The 20237-nt window shown below is 46.4% G+C and overlaps 1 protein-coding gene across 1 annotated transcript in view; it reads right to left on the reverse strand.

Moving 5' to 3' along the window:
* LOC138582871 (aquaporin-8-like) overlaps window positions 1–20237 on the reverse strand; it is a 508777-nt gene that overhangs the window by 75156 nt on the left and 413384 nt on the right. Inside the window, exon 5 of the mRNA XM_069654561.1 lies at window positions 11392–11526. Within this exon, the coding sequence (XP_069510662.1) occupies window positions 11392–11526 (135 nt within the window). The remainder of the gene's footprint in view (window positions 1–11391; window positions 11527–20237) is intronic.

A 20237-nucleotide genomic window follows, 5' to 3' on the forward strand; every position in this document is an offset into this window, starting at 1 on the left:
GTAAGTGCATGACAAAGAGATGGGGATAGACGGGGGGCGGGAGGGGGAGAGTGAGAAGGAACATACTAGAAAAAGGTTGGTCATCAATGCGCCTATGCATGAGTATTACAGGCACAACCAAGCTAGGGAGGGGAGATAGAGGAGGACAAGACAAACCTGCTAAGCCTAGTACATTCAAGGTCATGCAAGTGCGCAGACAGGGAGTGCGAGGGAGGGGGAGGTGGGGCAAGTGCACCCAGTCTAGTAGGGGCCAGGGTCAAGTGCAGAGTGGTTGCCACTCTCATTGAATGTATTCCGAGTACAATAGTGCAAGGCAGAGTGCGGAGGCCCAGAGTCAAGTGCAAGACTGCAGGAGAGCCTGGGACCTGTGAGGTTCTGGAGGTGCACCAGGTGACCAGTCAGAGAACTGAGCAGGTTGGGGATGAGAACTAAGGAGGGAAGCAGGAGAGAAGGGAAAGGATGTTAGCAAAGGAGAGAGAAAGGGGAAGAGAAGAAGAAGGTCTTGAGGAGTTTCCGGAACTTAAGGAGGTCTGGTTCAAGATGGAGAGAGGCAGGTAGGCTGTTCCAGAGGGAGGCACCTGCAGAGGATAAGGATCTACCCCCAAATCTCTGTTTGGAAAAACGGCTCACCCACAGAGAGTTGGAGGAGGCCAACAGAGGGCTCTGGAAAGAGAGTATTTAGGAAGAGAGCCTTGTAGATAGTAAAGGCCTGGCCCCAGAAAGCCTTGTGGACTATGCAGAGGGCCTTGAACTTGATCCTTGCAGCCACGGGGAGCCAGTGGAGGGAGCCAGTGGCGGGATCTCAGTGCCGGAGAGATGCGGTCCCAGGGCTTGAGGCCAAGGATAAGGCTTGCGGTTCTGTTCTGGATAAGTTGAAGAGGTTAGAGAGTAGAAGTATGAAGATTGAGAAGGAGACTGTTGCAGTAGTCCAGTCTGGAGAGAACCAGGGCTCTGGAGACAGTGAGCCTCTGGGGGGAAGTTGAGAAAAGGTAGAATACCTCTGAGGACGTGTAGCTGGTAGCTTGACTTTTTGGACATGTCTGAGATGTGAGAAGAGAAGGAGAGAGTAGAGTCGAAGATGACCCCCATATGTTTTACCTCACTAGTGGGTGGGGGCGCAAAACCAAGGGTGGCCGGCCCGAGTGAAAGTGGGAAAGCGGGAGCAGGGGTCCCAATGAGGACAATCTCTGTCTTACTGTCGGTAAGGCAAAGATCATTACCAGCACACCAGGACTGAATTGCGCACAGACAGTCAGGGATGGGCGAGGAGGTGAAAGAGGCAGAGAGTAGTTTGAAGGAGAGTTGTGTGTCATCCGCATGGCCCTGAAAGTTGGAGGTGAAAGCAGCCATGTAGACATTAAAAAGCAAGGGGGATAGATAAGATCCCTGTGGGACACAACAAGTAGACAGAGTGATAGCGGAGAGAAATTATCCAACTTCTACCTGGGAAGGACAGACACATAAAAAGGATTTTAGCCATGTCAGGGCCTGATCAGTGAGGCCCAGGGTCTCACAGAGATTGGAGATCAGGATGTTGTGGTTTACCGTATCGAAAGCAGAGGCGAGGTCAAGAAGAATGAGGACAGAGGGAGAGTTATGATTTGTGCCTCATTTGTTTTGATTGGTCACAATAGTCACCCCAATGAAGAGGTGTCTGTAAAATGCAGGATATATATGTAACGCTCACCTGATTCCCGCAGAGGCGCTGGTCTTGACTGGGTGAATGCCGTATCTTCAAAGGTGATGTGTAACACACGGTTGGCTCTTTGGGCTGGACCTCTGTGCACTGTATGTCTGACTCAAAGAGTAAGATGTCTGCAGATAGAAAATATGGGATTAATGAACTGGGGTTATTGGGTGCCTCTCTCCTCTTCCCTTTCTCTTCTCCTGTAGAACCCCAAAGGTTAACGCCCTCACCTTAGGTAAGTGAACGCCGAGCTCTCCATCTGCCTCGGGGCAGGGTGCCGTAACCAGTTTCTTCACTGGATAAGGGTGCAGGCCTCTTGACCTCAGAGGACTGCTGTCCGTCGTTAACTGAACGAACGGTAAGTTCTGGGCACTTCAAATGTCTTAAAAGTCTTTTGTAATGATATCTCTTGTTTTGCAGGGTTCCGGCGATGGCGGATGGCGGGCTGATGAGAGTTGAGGATCGAACCCGCGTGAGGAATAGAAGCGCCTGGAAGCACGTAAGTAAGTGCTTGTAGCCTGCTTCACGATGCGCACTAACTGTCCCTTTTATCTTGCAGGTACAAGTTCGGAGCTTTAGAGAAGCTGAAGGGTGCTGGAATACCCACTGGATTCGGCGTGGGAAGGAGTAATGGCACGTGAGTAATAAAGTTGCCCAATGTCTTTAAACGCACTTTCTTTTGTCTTTCAGATGCGGGATGCAGCGCCGAAGGCCTCCGGAGCGTGCGAAGAGCTGGTAAGCTTTTGTCTTTCAGATGCCGGAATGCAGTGCGAAGACCTCCGGAGCATGCGAAGAGTAGGTAAGCCTTTGTCTTTCAGATGCCGGAATGCAGCGCGAGGCGTTGGTGACAGCCGATGGACCAGGTAAGAGATGCGCTGCCACTGAAGACCGTAGAGCTAACCTGTTCTTTCTTTGTCTTTACAGGTGCTGCTGAAGACTGGATTCCAGTATGGTAAGCCTTTGTTCCCTTAGGCCTAGGATCAGAAGCAGAAGACACGATGAGCGTTCTGCTGCAGAGAATGCAGAATAACACAAAGCAAGATTCATCCATCGGGTGTGGTTTAAATAGCCTCCTGTAGTGCTTAGGTGTCTCCTTCCACAGCCACGCCTAGGTAAGAAAAGAGTTCCTGCTTTCTAGAAGAGTTCCAGTATTCTGAACCTAGGGAGTGGCTCCTGCCCCACCCAACAGGAAAAGTAGTCCCAAACAGAAGAGGATCAGGGGTTCAACTGGCAGGTAAGTAAGCAGCATGGTCTGCTGCAGGTAAGTCCACCCAAGCATTATGAGCCCGGCGCTTCCAGCGCTGGGACTGGGCATCTTTATGAGCCTGGTGCCACTGGCGCCAGGACAGGGTCCAAAAGGTCCCAATTGGGACTGGCTGGCACTCGGAAACGGGGTTATGGGTCTGCTTCCAAGGGAGTCGGGCAAGTCCTGATCTTTTGGAAGCAGAGATCATGACAGCACCCCCCCCTCAAGGCCCCTCCCAAACCGGGCTTCTCCGGGGGTTTGGGCTTGTTAGGAAATGTTCGATGAAATCTTTTGATTAGACGAGGCGCGTGGACATATTCTGCAGGTTCCCAGGATCTTTCTTGGGGACCGTAGCCTTTCCAGTCAATCAGGTAAAATAGTTTAGATTTGGAGATCTTGGAATCCAGGATGCTTTTGACTTCAAACTCGAGTTCTCCATCAACTAGAATAGGTTTTGGAGATGTAGTTAGTCGGGTTTGAGGTTGCACAGGTTTTAATAGAGAGACGTGGAAGACCGGATGTATCTTCATGTGAGGGGGCAAGTCCAACTTGACCGCTACTGGATTTACTATGGTAGTGATGGAATAGGGACCAAGGTATCTTGGGTTGAATGTGCGTGGTCCTTTTAGAGGTAGATATTTGGTGGATAACCAGACTTGATCTCCTACTTGATATTGGGGGGCTTCCTTCCGATGTTGGTCTGCTCCTTTCTTGTATTGTTCTTTAGCCCTTTGAAGGTGAGAAACGGCTTCCTTAAAGGCTTGGGTGATTGTAGAATGCAGGTGGTCTACTGCTGGTGTTCCAAGATCTTGGAGTGGATCCAACTCCGAGGTTCGAGGGTGACTACCGTATGAAAGAAAAAACGGGGTCTTCCCAGTTCCCGAGTGGACAGAGTTATTGTAGGCATATTCGGCTATCCAAAGGATATCTTTCCAAGTTTTTTCAGTTTGTTGTAGCATGCAGCGCAAATACTGTTCCAGAGTTTGATTGGTCCTCTCGGTTTGTCCGTCGGTTTGAGGGTGGTGGCTGGTCGAAAGTCTCACATCAATTTGAGCCGACCGACAGCAACTTCGCCAAAAATGAGAAATAAATTGACTACCTCGATCCGAAATTAGAACTGAAGGAAAACCGTGCAGTCGGACGATGTTTTCTAGAAAGTCTCGGGCCAGAGTTGCTGCTGTTGGTAAGCCTTTGAGTGGAATGAAATGCGCCATCTTGGAGAATAGGTCCACGATTACTAGGATCGTATTGTATCCGGAGCATGGAGGTAGATCGGTGATGAAGTCCATAGAAAGCGTATGCCAAGGGCGAGGCGGGATGTCAATAGGGCGTAAGAGGCCGGCTGGTTTTTCCTTTTGGCTCTTGTTTTGGGCGCATACTCCACAGGACATTATAAAGTCTCTGATATCTTTTTTCCAAGACGGCCACCAGAAGTAGCGCTTGATCTTTTCCGAGGTCTTGGTCATACCGGGATGTCCTTCCATTAAAGAATCGTGATAACAAGAGATTACCTTTTTCTGTAAATCTGTGCTGGGCAGGTATAACCGTTCTTGGAAATATAATAGGTTGTCCTTCACCGTAAAGTCCTTTCCCTGCAGATGCCAATTCTGTATGTCTGCTGGAGTTACCAGTAGCCTGGCTTTATCCTTAACTTCCTCTATGGATTGTGTGGCGATTACACCTAGAATTCTTTGTTCGGTAATGATAGGTACAGGTTTAGGATTGATCAAATGTTATTCCACTCCCATCCGAGAAAGGGCATCAGCTTTACCGTTTTTTGTACCAGGTCGATAGGTAATTATGAAGTCAAACTCGGCAAAGAATAGTGCCCAACGGAGTTGCCTAGAGGATTGAGCTTTTGCGGTTTTCAATTATTGCAGGTTTCGGTGATCTGTAATCACAGTAACGGTGTGTCGGGCCCCCAGAAGATAATGCCGCCAAGCCTTAAAGGCGGACTTGATAGCTAGAAGTTCCTTATCAGTAATAGTGTAATTGATTTCAGGAGGCGTGAATTTGCGGGACCAAAATGCCACGGGATGCAATTGATTGGTTACTGGGTCCTTTTGTGATAGAACTGCCCCCATGGCAAGGCTCGAAGCATCAGTTTCAACGATGTAGGGGAGTTCTGGGCGAGGATGTTTTAAGATCGGTGCAGAGATAAATCTAGTCTTCAAATTCTGGAAAGCTTGTTCCGCCTCGGTAGACCATTCAAAACGTTTGTTTTTCTTTAACAAGGCGGTGATGGGCTGGACTATTCGAGAGAATTCGGGGATAAACCTGCGGTAAAAGTTAGCGAAGCCTAACATGCTTTGAACACCTTTTACGGAGGATGGCAATGGCCATTTGAGAATTGCATCGACCTTCTTTGAATCCATACGCACTCCGCTAGGTGATAATATGAATCCCAAGAATTCAACTTCAGTCACGTTGAAAACACATTTTTCCAACTTAGCGAAAAGTTTGTGTTGACGCAATCTCTCGAGGACCATTTTCACGTGTTTCCGATGTTCAGTTTCCGATGAAGAATAAACGAGGATGTCGTCAATGTAAACAACAACACACACATCTATGAGCTCTCTGAGGACATCGTTCATAAAATATTGAAAGGCGGCCGGGGCATTGCAAAGTCCGAAGGGCATGACCTGATATTCAAATAGCCCATACTTGGTGCGGAAGGCCGTCTTCCATTCATCGCCCTCTTTTACTCGTACCAAGTGGTAGGCTCCTCTAAGATCCAGCTTTGTATATATGCATGCTTTTCTGACTTGGTCCAGGAGTTCAGGGATCAAAGGTAACGGATATCTATTCTTAACGGTGATCTGGTTCAGGGCGCGATAATCTATACAAGTTCTAATGTCCCCTTCTTTTTTTGGAACGAAGAACAAAGCTGAGGAAGCAGGGGACTTGGAAGGACGAATAAACCCATTCGCTAGGTATTGATCCAGGTATTGTCGGAGGTGAAGATTCTCAGGCTCGGTGAGGGCATAAATTCTACTACAAGGAGGAGTAGATCCACGTATCAGGTCTATCTGGCAGTCATAAGACCTATGAGGAGGTAGAGAGTTAGCCTGATCCTTCCGGAAAACATCTTGGAATTCTAGGTATTCAGGAGGTAACTGGGGAGCCTCCGAGGAAATTGCTGCCAGCGCAACACCAGGTCGAGGGTGACAAGTAGAGACACATTCTGGAAACTGAACCGTTCTTGCTCGCCAATCGATCTGAGGATTGTGCTTCTCTAACCAAGGAATTCCTAGAATAATCTGGAACTGAGGGGCCTTGATCACATCGAACACGATCTTCTCATGGTGTCCATCTTGACTTACTAGCGTCACTTCTTGGGTGGTATGCGTTACTGGTCCGGAGGCTATCTCTGTACCATCCACCGTAGTAATGACGTCCTTTACAGCCTTTGGACAAAGAGTCAGATTCATCCTCAAAACCATTTCATGATCCACATAATTGCCGATGGCACCGCTGTCGACGTAAGCTTCAATCGCATGTAATCGATCCGGATGTTCAGGGCTAATGAGGACCATAGGTATCACGAAATGCGAGGTCACTGAACTGGTTTTAACGCTCGGCAAGAGGACCTCTATTCTTGTCGGGCGAGGTAGTTTCCCTGCTCAGAGTTTATGACCCTGGTAACTGCAGCTCCTACTGCCTTCTTGGCTGGTTTCACCGGACAGTCTCGAAGAAAGTGCCCCGAGTTTCCGCAATAGAGGCATAATTGCAGCTGTTTTCTCCTTTCCCGCTCCTTTTGTGTTAGTGGTCCTTTCAGGCCCCCTATTTGCATGGGTTCCCCGGAGTCTACTCCTTTGGTAGGAGTTGGTGGTTTGGAAAATACTCGAGCATCAAACTTGGAACGATCGGCCTTCCTGTTCTGCAGTCTGTGGTCAATTTGAACGACTAAGTCAATATAGTCCGAACAGTCTTGCGGGGGATTCACTACTTGGGCTAACACATCTTTGAGCTCTCCACGTAGACCTCTATAAAACAGCGTAATCCTTTTGTCCTCAGGCCATCGAGTTTCCACTATCAGTCTGTTGAAAGACGCAATATAAGCCAAAAGGTCTTGATTACCCTGTCGCAATGAAAGGAGCTCATAGTCCAAGGCCTGCACCTGTGAATGTCTTGCAAACAGTTTTTCCATACTGAGCTGAAAAGCTTGAAAACCATGGAGAACCGGATCATCTTGATTAACTAGAGGGATCGACCAGTCTGCCGCATTGCCACTAAGGTACGAAAGCACGAAAGCTACCTTAGCTTGATCAGTTGGAAAGGCTGCTGGCCGGCATAAGAAGTGCAACCGGCACTGATTAATAAATACTGCAAACCTCTTTGGGTCACCAGAAAATCGTTCGGGCGGAGCCAGAGGTACATTCCCAGGTAGGTTGATCTGCACTGGGTTTGTAGAGGATGTTGAAGGAAGATTTGCCCCTGATGCGGGTAACGGAGTTTTTCCGGCTTGTGACTGTAGCAATTGTCTAGCGAGATCGTCTGTTCGCTCCTTGGAAATAATCAGTTCCCTTCTTAGAGCATTCGTCTCCTGACGGGCTGCATGCACTTCTGCTCTTAGTTCCCCAAGTAACTGGGCTAGCTGGTCGGTATCCGAGGTTTCCATAGCGCCTGGGTGGGAGTTTTGCGGTAGGCTTTGTGTTCTGTAACGCTCACCTGATTCCCGCAGAGGCGCCGGTCTTGACTGGGTGAATGCCGTATCTTCAAAGGTGATGTGTAACACACGGTTGGCTCTTTGGGCTGGACCTCTGTGCACTGTATGTCTGACTCGAAGAGTAAGATGTCTGCAGATAGAAAATATGGGATTAATGAACTGGGGTTATTGGGTGCCTCTCTCCTCTTCCCTTTCTCTTCTCCTGTAGAACCCCAAAGGTTAACACCCTCACCTTAGGTAAGCGAACGCTGAGCTCTCCATCTGCCTCGGGGCAGGGTGCCGTAACCAGTTTCTTCACTGGATAAGGGTGCAGGCCTCTTGACCTCAGAGGACTGCTGTCCGTCGTTAACTGCACGTACGGTAAGTTCTGGGCACTTCAAATGTCTTAAAAGTCTTTTGTAATGATATCTCTTGTTTTGCAGGGTTCCGGCGATGGCGGATGGCGGGCTGATGAGAGTTGAGGATCGAACCCGCGTGAGGAATAGAAGCGCCTGGAAGCACGTAAGTAAGTGCTTGTAGCCTGCTTCACGATGCGCACTAACTGTCCCTTTTATCTTGCAGGTACAAGTTCGGAGCTTTAGAGAAGCTGAAGGGTGCTGGAATACCCACTGGATTCGGCGTGGGAAGGAGTAATGGCACGTGAGTAATAAAGTTGCCCAATGTCTTTAAACGCACCTTCTTTTGTCTTTCAGATGCGGGATGCAGCGCCGAAGGCTTCCGGAGCGTGCGAAGAGCTGGTAAGCTTTTGTCTTTCAGATGCCGGAATGCAGTGCGAAGACCTCCGGAGCATGCGAAGAGTAGGTAAGCCTTTGTCTTTCAGATGCCGGAATGCAGCTCGAGGCGTTGGTGACAGCCGATGGACCAGGTAAGAGATGCGCTGCCACTGAAGACCGTAGAGCTAACCTGTTCTTTCTTTGTCTTTACAGGTGCTGCTGAAGACTGGATTCCAGGATGGTAAGCCTTTGTTCCCTTAGGCCCAGGATCAGAAGCAGAAGACACGATGAGCGTTCTGCTGCAGAGAATGCAGAATAACACAAAGCAAGATTCATCCATCGGATGTGGTTTAAATAGCCTCCTGTAGTGCTTAGGTGTCTCCTTCCACAGCCACGCCTAGGTAAGAAAAGAGTTCCTGCTTTCTAGAAGAGTTCCAGTATTCTGAACCTAGGGAGTGGCTCCTGCCCCACCCAACAGGAAAAGTAGTCCCAAACAGAAGAGGATCAGGGGTTCAACTGGCAGGTAAGTAAGCAGCATGGTCTGCTGCAGGTAAGTCCACCCAAGCATTATGAGTCCGGCGCTTCCAGCGCTGGGACTGGGCATCTTTATGAGCCTGGTGCCACTGGCGCCAGGACAGGGTCCAAAAGGTCCCAATTGGGACTGGCTGGCTTTCGGAACCGGGGTTATGGGTCTGCTTCCAAGGGAGTCGGGCAAGTCCTGATCTTTTGGAAGCAGAGATCATGACAATATAATCCAGTTTGAACAGCTGCAAGTTTGAGAGCAGGCCTTCATGGGTGTTCTTTGAGCTTCAAAATCCTGCCACAGACACATAGAGAGGTTTGAGAGTACACTCCAAACATTTATTTCTAAGCTGGTCAGGGCAATACAAGACTGTGTTACATTTCAGGTCTGTGGCTCAGTGGGATAGTCTGGCAGGTTGATGCATCTGTTCATCCTTCCCGGGTCAATAGAATGAGCACCATTGAGATGTGTATGAAAGAATATACCTCTGTCAATCGGTCTATCACCAAGAAACTACCCTGGTGGTGAACCCATGCGCAATAAAGACAACAACTGGCACAATTCTGCTAAATAAGACCCTATTCCATTGTATAATGAACCTCCTAATCAGCATATGATCTCGAGATGAAGTGCCGGATAGAAGCATTTGTGCCAAGAGCTTCAAAAGAATTCTCAACTATTAGTATACATCATGCTTACAACACTTAGGGTCTCATAACAAGCTCAGAGGTGCGGTAAAAAAGTGTCTGTAATTTCGTTACTTCCACTTTTATGGGCTGCAATAGAATTACTGCCACTTTTATCGCACCGCTGAATCATAGGTTTGGACTTGAAGTGGAGCTGGAGGTGAATCCTCCACTTTGACGCCAAAAATTGGCAGATTTACCGTGATGGAATTACCGCTTGTGGTAAATCTACCAAAAAATCCCCATGTAGTCCTATGGACTCCAGTAATGGGGAGTTACACTGCCCTACCGCCACTTGTAATCCAGTGCTAAACCCACAGGACCAAGGGATAGTAACAGTAAGCGATGTTGGCGCTAACTACTGTCAAACCGGTATTGAGGGCCATGGTGTTACGTTTCCATCAGTACATAATGACTAGTCGAACGAGTCAAGAATGATTTCTCATCACATTGTGAAGCATGCCCTTCTCACCTGAGGTTCTCACATACACGTGTCAGTGATAAGAGATGGAATGTACTACACACACTATTTCCAACATCAAATGATGTCTCATTCAGGACAGGATACCCCACACAGCACCTGGCCTCTCATCAGGGCATGCATGCACCTTTGAATCAGCATGCTCTTTCACACAGGAGTGTGGGCTCTGTAGAGTGCACTTTCTGTGCTGCTGACAAAAGTGGGCACACAGGAAACAATGCCCAGAGATAATAGGGGGGGGGGGAGGGTGCAGCTACAGAAGAGGAGGATGTAGCAGTAGGGGTGCGGTGGGGAATGGGGGACGAGCAAGTGAGTGGTTCAGGAGGACACGATAACAGGAAATTAAGGACTGCTTAAAATAAGGGTACTGGGTTGGGAGGCAGGTGAATCCTCCGTTTGATTGAAAGAAGGGTTAGGATGGGTGGGGGTCAGGGAGAGAGAGGTTAGAAATGCACAGTAGGGTGTGGTGGGGCAGGGTGACAGGGTGCATGGAATGAGAGTTTGGGTGTGAAACTCCCCACCCGATGAAGGTAGTTCTTTATTGGTTTGTTTTCCATTAGAGGCCACTCTGAAATAAGGACAGGCGGTGGGGTCACAGGAGCGGCGTACTAAGCGCATCCTTATTTTGGAGCAATCTCAAACAGACGAAAAATAGACATCAAACCATCATGTGACTGCAACGTTCAGCTTTTCAGATGTTTTGGAGCACAAAACCCATCAGCTCTACCCTGTGGTTTCCACGGGCAGAAATCATTGGGGGTCATAGTTCAAAACATCTGTAGATCCGCAGGTAGGTAGATCCCTGCTCAATCAGTTTGGATTGACATCTACGGCTCTCAATCTCTCAACAAGTTGAGTCTGTTGTTCACAAAGCATAAGGTTCTTATCAGCGCAGGATATCGCAATCATCACATGAGCTCTCAATTAGCACACGATGTTCGTCACATCACATGATGTACCTACCCACCAGTACACAATATCTCTATGTGTCCAGTATTTCCTCCACAGGACATGATCGCTCCATTAGGTTACAATGTACTCATCAGCACATGATAGGTGTGCTGCCACAAAACAGGTTTGCTTACCAACACGGTCTGCACAAAATGTTCTGTACAATAAACGATACTCTCTTCAACATGACGTCACTCCTCATTAATGCGTGTGATTGCCAATAGTTTCTGCTTACTGAAAACTTGTCACCCCTATTTGGCCTTCACCTTGCCACAGGTTATTTCCTCTTCTTTCATTGGTTGGCCATGTCTCACCTTACCACAAGTTATGCCCCAATCAAATTTCCCACCAAACAGGAAAGGGAAATCAAACAGCCAAACATTACAGAAGAAAATGCTACTGAAAATAGGCATTGACTGTGACTTCTCTCCTTACCTATAAGTTAATGCCATGAGCAGTGCACTTATTAACGGGCCAACCCAGTATATCCAGTGATGTTCCCAGAAATTCCACACTACAGCCGGTCCAAATGCACGAACAGGGTTCAGACAACATCCGGATATGGTAGTACTGGAAGAAGGGAGATTGAAAGACATTTATTTAGACTTGCAGCACATATTTCACAAAGGAAACCTCAACATCCATTCGCACACAATAGATACGGTTTGGCGTGTGCTCTTTAGAATAACAAAGACAAAATAGTTGGGTGTAATGTGTGTTTCTATTTCCAGCTCCAGCTGTTCCAGATGATAGCTCAGCTATTCTGAAAGATGTGGTTCCCCATAACATGTGAGCAGTGCCCTGGCTATTTCTTCAAAGACATGTGGAATCCTCCTGTAGGTGAGGGATGCAGTGGTTGCCTGCTAGAGGGAATGTGATACCCTTTAGTTCTGAGACCTGGAGGTCTTTTTTGAGATGGCCATAGGTCACCGAGTTGACACCCCTCTAGTAGCATGAGGGCCCTCTCGGGCCTAAGGGGTAATGCTCGCTCTGTGATGTGACGACTGTTGGCGGTACATCAAAAAACCTCCAGAGATCCCAAAATCCTTTCTTTGGTAAAAACCTGGACCCAGAAAACTGTATGGAGTACCGATTTGGGACAAAGTCATGGAGTTGGGTGAAATTGTGAAGGAGATTGTTTATTCATAGTTCCGAGTGAAGTCTGGGCCAAAGAGGAGTCATGTAGCCAAGAATACAGCCAAGAATTGGGACCATTTCTCTAAGATGAGGCGTTTTGCCCATGGGCCCAGAGCTGGGAGAAAGAACATGCCGGCACTGCAATCACCAATTGTAACTCATGGGAAAAACGAAATCTTCATGAACTATCTACAGGAAGTCCGCACAATTTAGTGTGAGTACCCTCCTCCCTGGCTAAAATGTACTGCATAAAGAGGGGCCTCTGCGGAACAGACAGATGCCACTACTGGGATGTACACTCCCAAGTTGTGGACAGGAGGTAATAAGATCTCAGGGCATGGGCCAATCTCAATCACCAGCCAGTCCCCAACACTTATTGCCACACAGCGTACAGTCATGCACGCATGAGGAGTAGGTGGACCCAATCTCAAGTGACCAAAGGCAGTCCACAGTCATGAAAGGTAAATGGACCCCTAAAAGAGAAGCAGAATCCTCAGAATATTGAGTGAGTTAGGACAAAATTCCAGAGAGAGGTGTAGGTTCAGTGAGAGAGAGAGAGAGAGAGAGAGAACGTGAGAGAGAATGAGAGATGGAGGAGGAGGCATAATAAACCTGATAAACCTGTGTGGGCCAGAAGAATATGCCACTGGCTCTAGAGAAGTGCAACTAGAGGTGACCTAGCCGATTTAGTCACAGAGTCAGATTGAGCAGGACAAGCAAGCCTGAAAAGCTTTCTACAGACCTATGCCGGGGGCTGGCAACAACATGGTTCTCATCTAATAAACTTCATTACGAGTTTGGAGGCAGCCATGGAGCTATTAGCTCCATGGCTGCCTCCAAACCGGGCTCCTTTTCCGGGTTCCTGCAATGGGAACTTACCGGGTCATTCCGAGATAGGAGGACACGGTAAATCCTCCTTGCAGGAACCATTCCCCATTCCCATTTGAGCCCCCGCAGGGCTCAATGGGAATGAGGATGGAGGTAACAACAGGCACATTATAAGTGTCCCGTTGTTACCTCCCTCTTCCCTTCGCGGGACCCAGAAAGGACGCCTGGTTTTACCAGGCGTCCGATCCGTGTCCCGCGATGGGAAGCTCGTAATCGGCCCTGACGGAATGAAGGCGGCGGGTCTCGTACCGTGTACTTTAAAACCGGCTGGCTGGGGGTTGTGTAAAGCACCATCCCACCTAAAGAAGCTTGCAGTGCTAATACCTAGAGGCATGTTGGATGGCTGTGAAATCCCCCATGCAAGTACACAATAGCACAATTAGCGTGGGGCAGCCTAGTCAGAGGAAAGTGTAGACCCTCAGAGCAAGGGGCAGGAAGGAGATTGAAGAGATTCGCTAAGGCGTGTTCAGGAAGAGGTTTATTAGATGAGACCTACAGAGCCAGCGGAGTGCTGCAAACATCAACAGTCAACTGACTCTCCCAAATGTTCTAGTTTGTATCTAAACCATACTAGAACCAGAATATAGAGCACAACATATCTTTCCCCTTATGAGTAAAGGCAAAGCAGTATTACTATTAAACACAGACAGAAGAATGAACCAAAACATAACAATGGAACTTAAAATAAAAACAGCATTGAAATGGAAGAAGTGTGCACACTCTCAAACAACAAAATCTTTACAATGAGTACAAACCCTCCACTCTCTCCCACTCACTCTGATCTCTCGACCAACATCCTTCTCCCTACCAACACCATCCACACCAGCACCAACTCCTCCTCTGAAAGGTGTACACCTTCCCATTTACGACATTTCACCACCATCCACCACCACAACACCATTCCTCACCATAATGGACATCTTGGTATCTAAAAACGAACTTCCCAAACACTCAAGACCTAACCTAGTATTTTTGATCAGTACAAAATCACCAACAGCCCAGTTGCGGGTCCTGGCTCTATAGCAATCATCAAACACTCTCCTGTAATGCTCTTGCTCTTGCCCCAACACTCTCCAAATCTCCAAACGGTCCCCCAACACAGGGACAGCCATCCCCAAGCAACCGGAACACAATTAGGTGCCAGGTTTGTGTCCCTTCAGTGAAACAAAAGGAGACACGTTCATAACAGAATGTGATGTAGTACAGCATCCCCACACTATTTGCCTCAGAACCACCTGCCATGGCAAACCTGACTTCAAAGCCAACTGGATATCTCCCTTCACAAACCTGTTGACACACTTAACCAAACTGTTAGCTCTGGGATGATAGAGAGCAGTGCGCACATGTACAGCAGAGTACTCCCTCAAGAATTTCTTCATTATTTCTGAACAGAACTGAACCCCATTGTCAGTCACCAACTCATGGGAAATCCTTTATGGAAAACACACCCTCAAAAAATGTGATCAACTGGACCATAGTAGATTCCCTGATGATCTTCCACTCAACCCACTTAGAATGGTAGTCTACCATAACACAAATAAAATTGAGACCTCCCCACATACTTTGAATCAAACCCATCCCTTTCACAGCAACCTTCTGCAGGGCTGAGCTGGAACCTTAGCAGGAATAAGAAGGGTTTCCCTAGCTACCTTTCTCTTATCACTATAGCCAAACATTTAACACAATACCTTACCTTCCTTTCAACACAACTGTCTATCACTGGCAACCAGTAATTCTGACGTAACCTTCTCTTAGAGCCATTTGCCCCCAAATTTCCCTGATGCTCTAAATCTAACATCCTTTCCCTGACACTTTCGGGAGGCACACATTTCACACCTCTCCTGTGTTTCCCTCCAGACAAAGACAACTCATACTTCTTTTCCCGAACATTCCTGCCATGCCAGCCTGCAACCATCCACTCCAAGATAGACTTCAACGCCTCATTATCACTACCAGTGTGTTCCCACTCTAACTCATTTAGTGCGCCATGCTCAATACTGGCCACCACCATCTCCCCCTCATTGACCTCCACCTACCTCGCTGAAAACTTAATCGGCAGGTGGGACAGACAGTCCGCCACCAAATTCTTCTTGCCGGCAAATAACATACTTGATAATCGTAACCTTGCAACCCCAAAAGCCATTGGCATATCCTCGGTGAGCCATTGCTCCACCGCACAACTGACAAGATTTGCACCAGGGGCTTATGATGTGTCCTGACCACAAAACGTTGACCCCACAAGAAATATTCGGAATGGAGGACCACCCAAAAATACAGCAAGGGCCTCTATATCCAATACCAAATAATTCCTTTATAGCACCCCTTAATGGTCTAGACATGAATGCCACAACACGTTCCTCTTTACCACTATCACTCTGTGTTAAAGATTACCCCAAACCCAATATGCTGGCATTCACTGTAAAACAGGTTTTGCTCTTATTACAAAATGTCCCCAGAGCATTAGCTATGCCCTCCTTGATAAATGCAAATGCCTCAGACCAATCATGCTTCACTCCCTTCTTGAGTAATGACCTAAGGGGAGTTGAAATCACCGCAAAATTGCACACAAACTTGTGATAATATTCAGCAAATCCCAGGAATGACCTTAACTGATCCTTGTCTTTGGGTTCAGGTGCACAGCTTACGGCCTCGACTAAACTGAGCTTTCAACATACTCCCAGAGCCAAAATACCATGCTCCAAATGCTCACACTCTCAACACCAATCCTGCATATGCTGCGTTGAATGGTAAGTCCATCTACTCTTGAGTTTGCATGGACTAAAAAATTATCTTGGAAAAAGACTGTCATGAGAGGCTTGCTGGAATCCGCAAGAGCTGATGTTGAGCCCACAGACCCTCACTGGACGTTCCCTGCTCAACCCGAGATTTCATGACTGAGTCATAAACCTCCAGGAAGGGAAAGGGGTAGTGGATAAAATAATAAACTTCAGACACTCCTGGCTCCTCACCTCTTGGCCCAGTTCTGGTATCTGCAGTAAAAATAAACAACACCTGATTATTTTCTATTCTGCTCAGTGATCTTATAAAATATGACATCTTTAGTAATGTGCTTGACTGTTACCTGTCTTGCCTCTGCTACTTGCTGAGAGGTGTTGAAAAGGAATTTGCGTTCTTCTCAGTCTTTAAGAATGTACTTGTGCTCTTCCTTGTTGAAAAGAATGTTCTTCTCCTGAGTTACAAACTTATGCTAACTATCCCTAACTAACTAGTCTCTTTTAAGAGACTATTTTAAAAAGTAATTTTCTTTTAAAAAGTCTTTTCTTCTTCTTGTGTCTGTAGAAATAGCTCTTTACCACTTATCTGCTTGCTGTGATGAATTTTTCATAAAATTGCCATCAAAATACTTATGATTGCGCTGTGCGTAGTTGTAATCTACCTGTCGGTTTCAGTTTGTTGAGTTAAGCAATCTATGTACTGTGCATGCGTACCTGAATGAACGTTTCTTTAACTTCAACAAATATTGACAGTAAGTCATGTTTCAATTTCCATGCGCATACTCAATTGCAATGTCTTTGCCGCACGTCAACTCACTTTACTTTATCAAGACCCACCGCACTGGCTTAGTGCTTCGGCTATCCCGCGGCTCACTCTGCATCAGCTTGGGGAACTGCGGCCATAATCCAATCCCGAACACTTGTACATGGTATCAGGACAATTATGGGTCACACCCACTCCGCTTCCATCAAATGGAAACTCAACAGCACCTCCTCATGCTTACATGTAACTGTTTTACAGGTAATCTCTGCTCCACAGACTGCTGCTAGCAGCGCTTACAACTCTAAATCCAATTGAAATAAATATTTACACTTCCACTGTACACTGCAGTTTTCTGTTATTGTCAACTTCAGTCTTTCTTAAAAAATAGAACACTGTCTCTCATAATGCTGCGCTCCCACCTGTGGCTTTCTTATTCCGCAAAATGACTTTAACTGGTGAAGTCTTCTTTCTTCTGCTGGCGATCCTCTGGGCTCTGAATATGGCCTTAGTTAAGGAGCTTAAATGAAACACAACCTGCCATGAAATTACTGGGGATGAAAGGCAGTTATAGAACTCTAAGTTCATACCAAGATACTTCTGTCTAATGTTCTCCCAGCCAATCAGACCAGCTCCCAACTCCTACATCTTAGCCTGGGAAACCTACACTTGCTATAATGATGGAGGAAAGGAAAGAGGAAACCCTCTAACACCTAAAACTTTGCCTTGATAAAAAATACCCTCCAACCCTATGAACCACCACTTGCCATCTGCTAGACATGACAGACCTGACAATGGCAATTTTCTTGACATTCTCCAGAACCTTTTCCATTACTTGTTGGAATACTGCTACTGCTGAGGATAGTCCAAATGGCATCCTGCAGAACTTGAAATTGCCCTCTGTGGTGATAAACACAGCACCAATGGTACATGGTGATATGCTGCTGAGAGCTCAATAACTGTGAAGTGCTTGGCTTCCCCGAACATAGCCAACACCACTGATATGACAGGCAGGGGATAGCGATCTACTAACGTTTTCTTATTGAGTTTTCTGAGTTCAACACATAATCTTACATTTCCATTGCTCTTAGTGACTAATACCACAGGGGACAATCAGTCAGTGCCTTCCACTCTCTCAATAATCCCTTTCTGCAACAGCACATTGAGTTCCTTTCTAAGTTGTTCCCTCAAATTATGCAGCACTGGTTGCACCTTGTGAACCATGGCAGTGTCATTTTCTCTGACTTAAATTAGATGTTCAAAAGCCCTCAGCCTGCCCAGTTCATCCGGGAACACCTCTGGAACCTCCACAGTTGATTTGTCCTCCACCTCTGCCACCAACAATGGTTCCTTCAGGTTGGCATGAATGCGAATTCCCGAACTTGCTTGCTCATCCCCACCAAGTAGAGATAATCCCTTTTTGGCCACATATATCTCAGCAGAACATTTCCTGCCTTTGTATTCAATGGATGCCTGGAATTTGCCCAATGACTAAATCTCAATCTCACCATAACCACACGGCTGGATATCATGTTCCACTAGGTCCTGAATGCGGGCTCCCAGTACACCTGTGAATGTTTCTCCAGATATGATTGTCCATGGAGATGCACTGTCTACCTTCATGTTTAGAACCATCCCATTTATAATAAAATCATCCAGCGTGCACTTCTTGCTCCCAGTGACAGTTGATATCTCGAACAACATGTCGGGCACTACCTTCTGTTGCGGGTGATTGAGCAACTTTAGCCACCTCCTCCTCTGGTAGAATAACTGCCTATTCTACAATATCGATTGCCCCTTCCTTGCAAATATGGGCAACTTGTCCTTTGCATTTACACTTAATGCAAAACAAACTAGACGACAAATGCCTAACACTCCCACACTTAAAACATTTGACTTTCTTGTTACTCTCACTCCCTTTCTTCAGTTTGACGACACACAATTCAATGCCCTGCTTTTCCACCCTCATATTCTTCATGTAATGGGCTGTTTGCTCCATACTACTTGTCAGTTCCACAGCTTGTTCCAGGGTAAGATCCTTGGCCAGAAGTTTCGGTTATACATGATTTTGACACTGACATAACAGCTAAATGCATGTATAACTAAACCTAGATAACTTTTTTTTTTTAAATGATGACCTTTTACATCAATACTAAGATCTCCATGCAGTCTGTTTCTATAGTTTGTGACTGCCACCTAGTGGACCTTCTAACAATTTGAATCCTGATTTTGTGATTTTTAAATGTCTTTTCACAAACCCATTTTACTTTTAACCTACTCGTGCCTTTCAAATATCCTTTACGGTGGGGACACCCCCCGAACTCCCATGACCTCTTACGCCCGTGAAACCTCTTTTCCGTCCTTAAATCTATTTTTTACTGAAATGTAATTGGACTTTTTTTCCCACTTAAACTCGCACCTTTAATTCTACATTCCTGCCAACATTTTTTTTATTTTTTCATCCTGTCGTTGTTTTTTACCCTCTTTATTTATGTAATTCATTACTTTTACCCCTTCATTTATTGTCTCTATATTTTTTCCTGCAATGTAATCACTGGTTACTGAAGTTTCTCCTTCACCTTGATGCAGTTAGTGCATCGCACAAGTTGGTCCCTAATCAGGGAATTTGTCAAGGGTCCAAACTCACAAGTATAACTTAATGTCCTCTAAAGAGCTATGCAAATGTCCACAGGTTCCCATGGTTTTTTGACACCTTCAAAAAAACGCATGTCTCTCAAATGTAACATTTTCCCTTGGCTCAAAGTGCTCCTGAAGCCTTTTCAGAGCTATTACAAAATCAACCAAGTCTCCCGATCCACACTCCAGTAACTCTGGGAGCCCATCATGGATGCTGCATCCTTAAGCACCCAGAGCATGGAGTAGAACCACCTGCTTCCTAGCTTGTGCAAACCTATCACCCCCATAGCTACGAAGATGCCTGAAGATTGGTGGTTCACTACAAGAAGGGTAGACACCCACAACACAACTTGCTCACCACCTCTCCTGTCAAAAGGATACATCAGGGGTCGAATGACACACAGCAAGGGGGCCACCTGGAGACAGGTGCCAAAACAGATCATGAAAATGTGCTGGGCCCTCTAAACATTCCTGCAACTGTGAGTTATTTAATCAACTTTGCTTTGGGTGAACACCGATTATCGTATCTAGATTAGGGATTGGACTCAGGACAATAGGTCCTCATAATTTAGGGACTTTGTTTCCTTTCATATCCCTTTCATGGTATCCTTTTAACATTCCCTCTAATTTTGAGTTCCCATTGGCCTTCCTACCACCTATATCCTGAGAAATTGAAATGTAACGTGTGAAATCAAATTCTCTGGGCGTGTGTGTTCTATGAAAACACAATTCTGATAACCGCTTGCAGCCTGGTGCTCACTCTTGCTCCCTGCGGGTCACCTCCTGCCCATCACACATGAGAATGTATGGTTCACACCAGCTGGAAATTTAAAAAAAAAACACGATACGGGCCCTTTTCAAGAACATTATCGTTCAATGGGCAAGTGCAAACCAATTGTTTCTTGTACTAAAATATCTTATTTTCATCAAATGATCTCATGCCAGATGTGATTAGCCCTGCGTTGTTGAGGTCCTTTGAGAGGATTCCCAACAGAACTAACATTAATAGTTTATGGGCTTTGATTCCTGAGCTCAAGATAGAACTCAAACCCCTGCAAATAGCCGAACAATACTTCATCAATTACTGTTCCTTTCAAACCTCCATCTATTAAAAGGAATTCTTA

Source organism: Ambystoma mexicanum, chromosome 3q (genome assembly GCF_040938575.1).
Source record: "Ambystoma mexicanum isolate Mex_15411 chromosome 3q, UKY_AmexF1_1, whole genome shotgun sequence".
Taxonomy (NCBI): Eukaryota; Metazoa; Chordata; class Amphibia; order Caudata; family Ambystomatidae; genus Ambystoma; species Ambystoma mexicanum.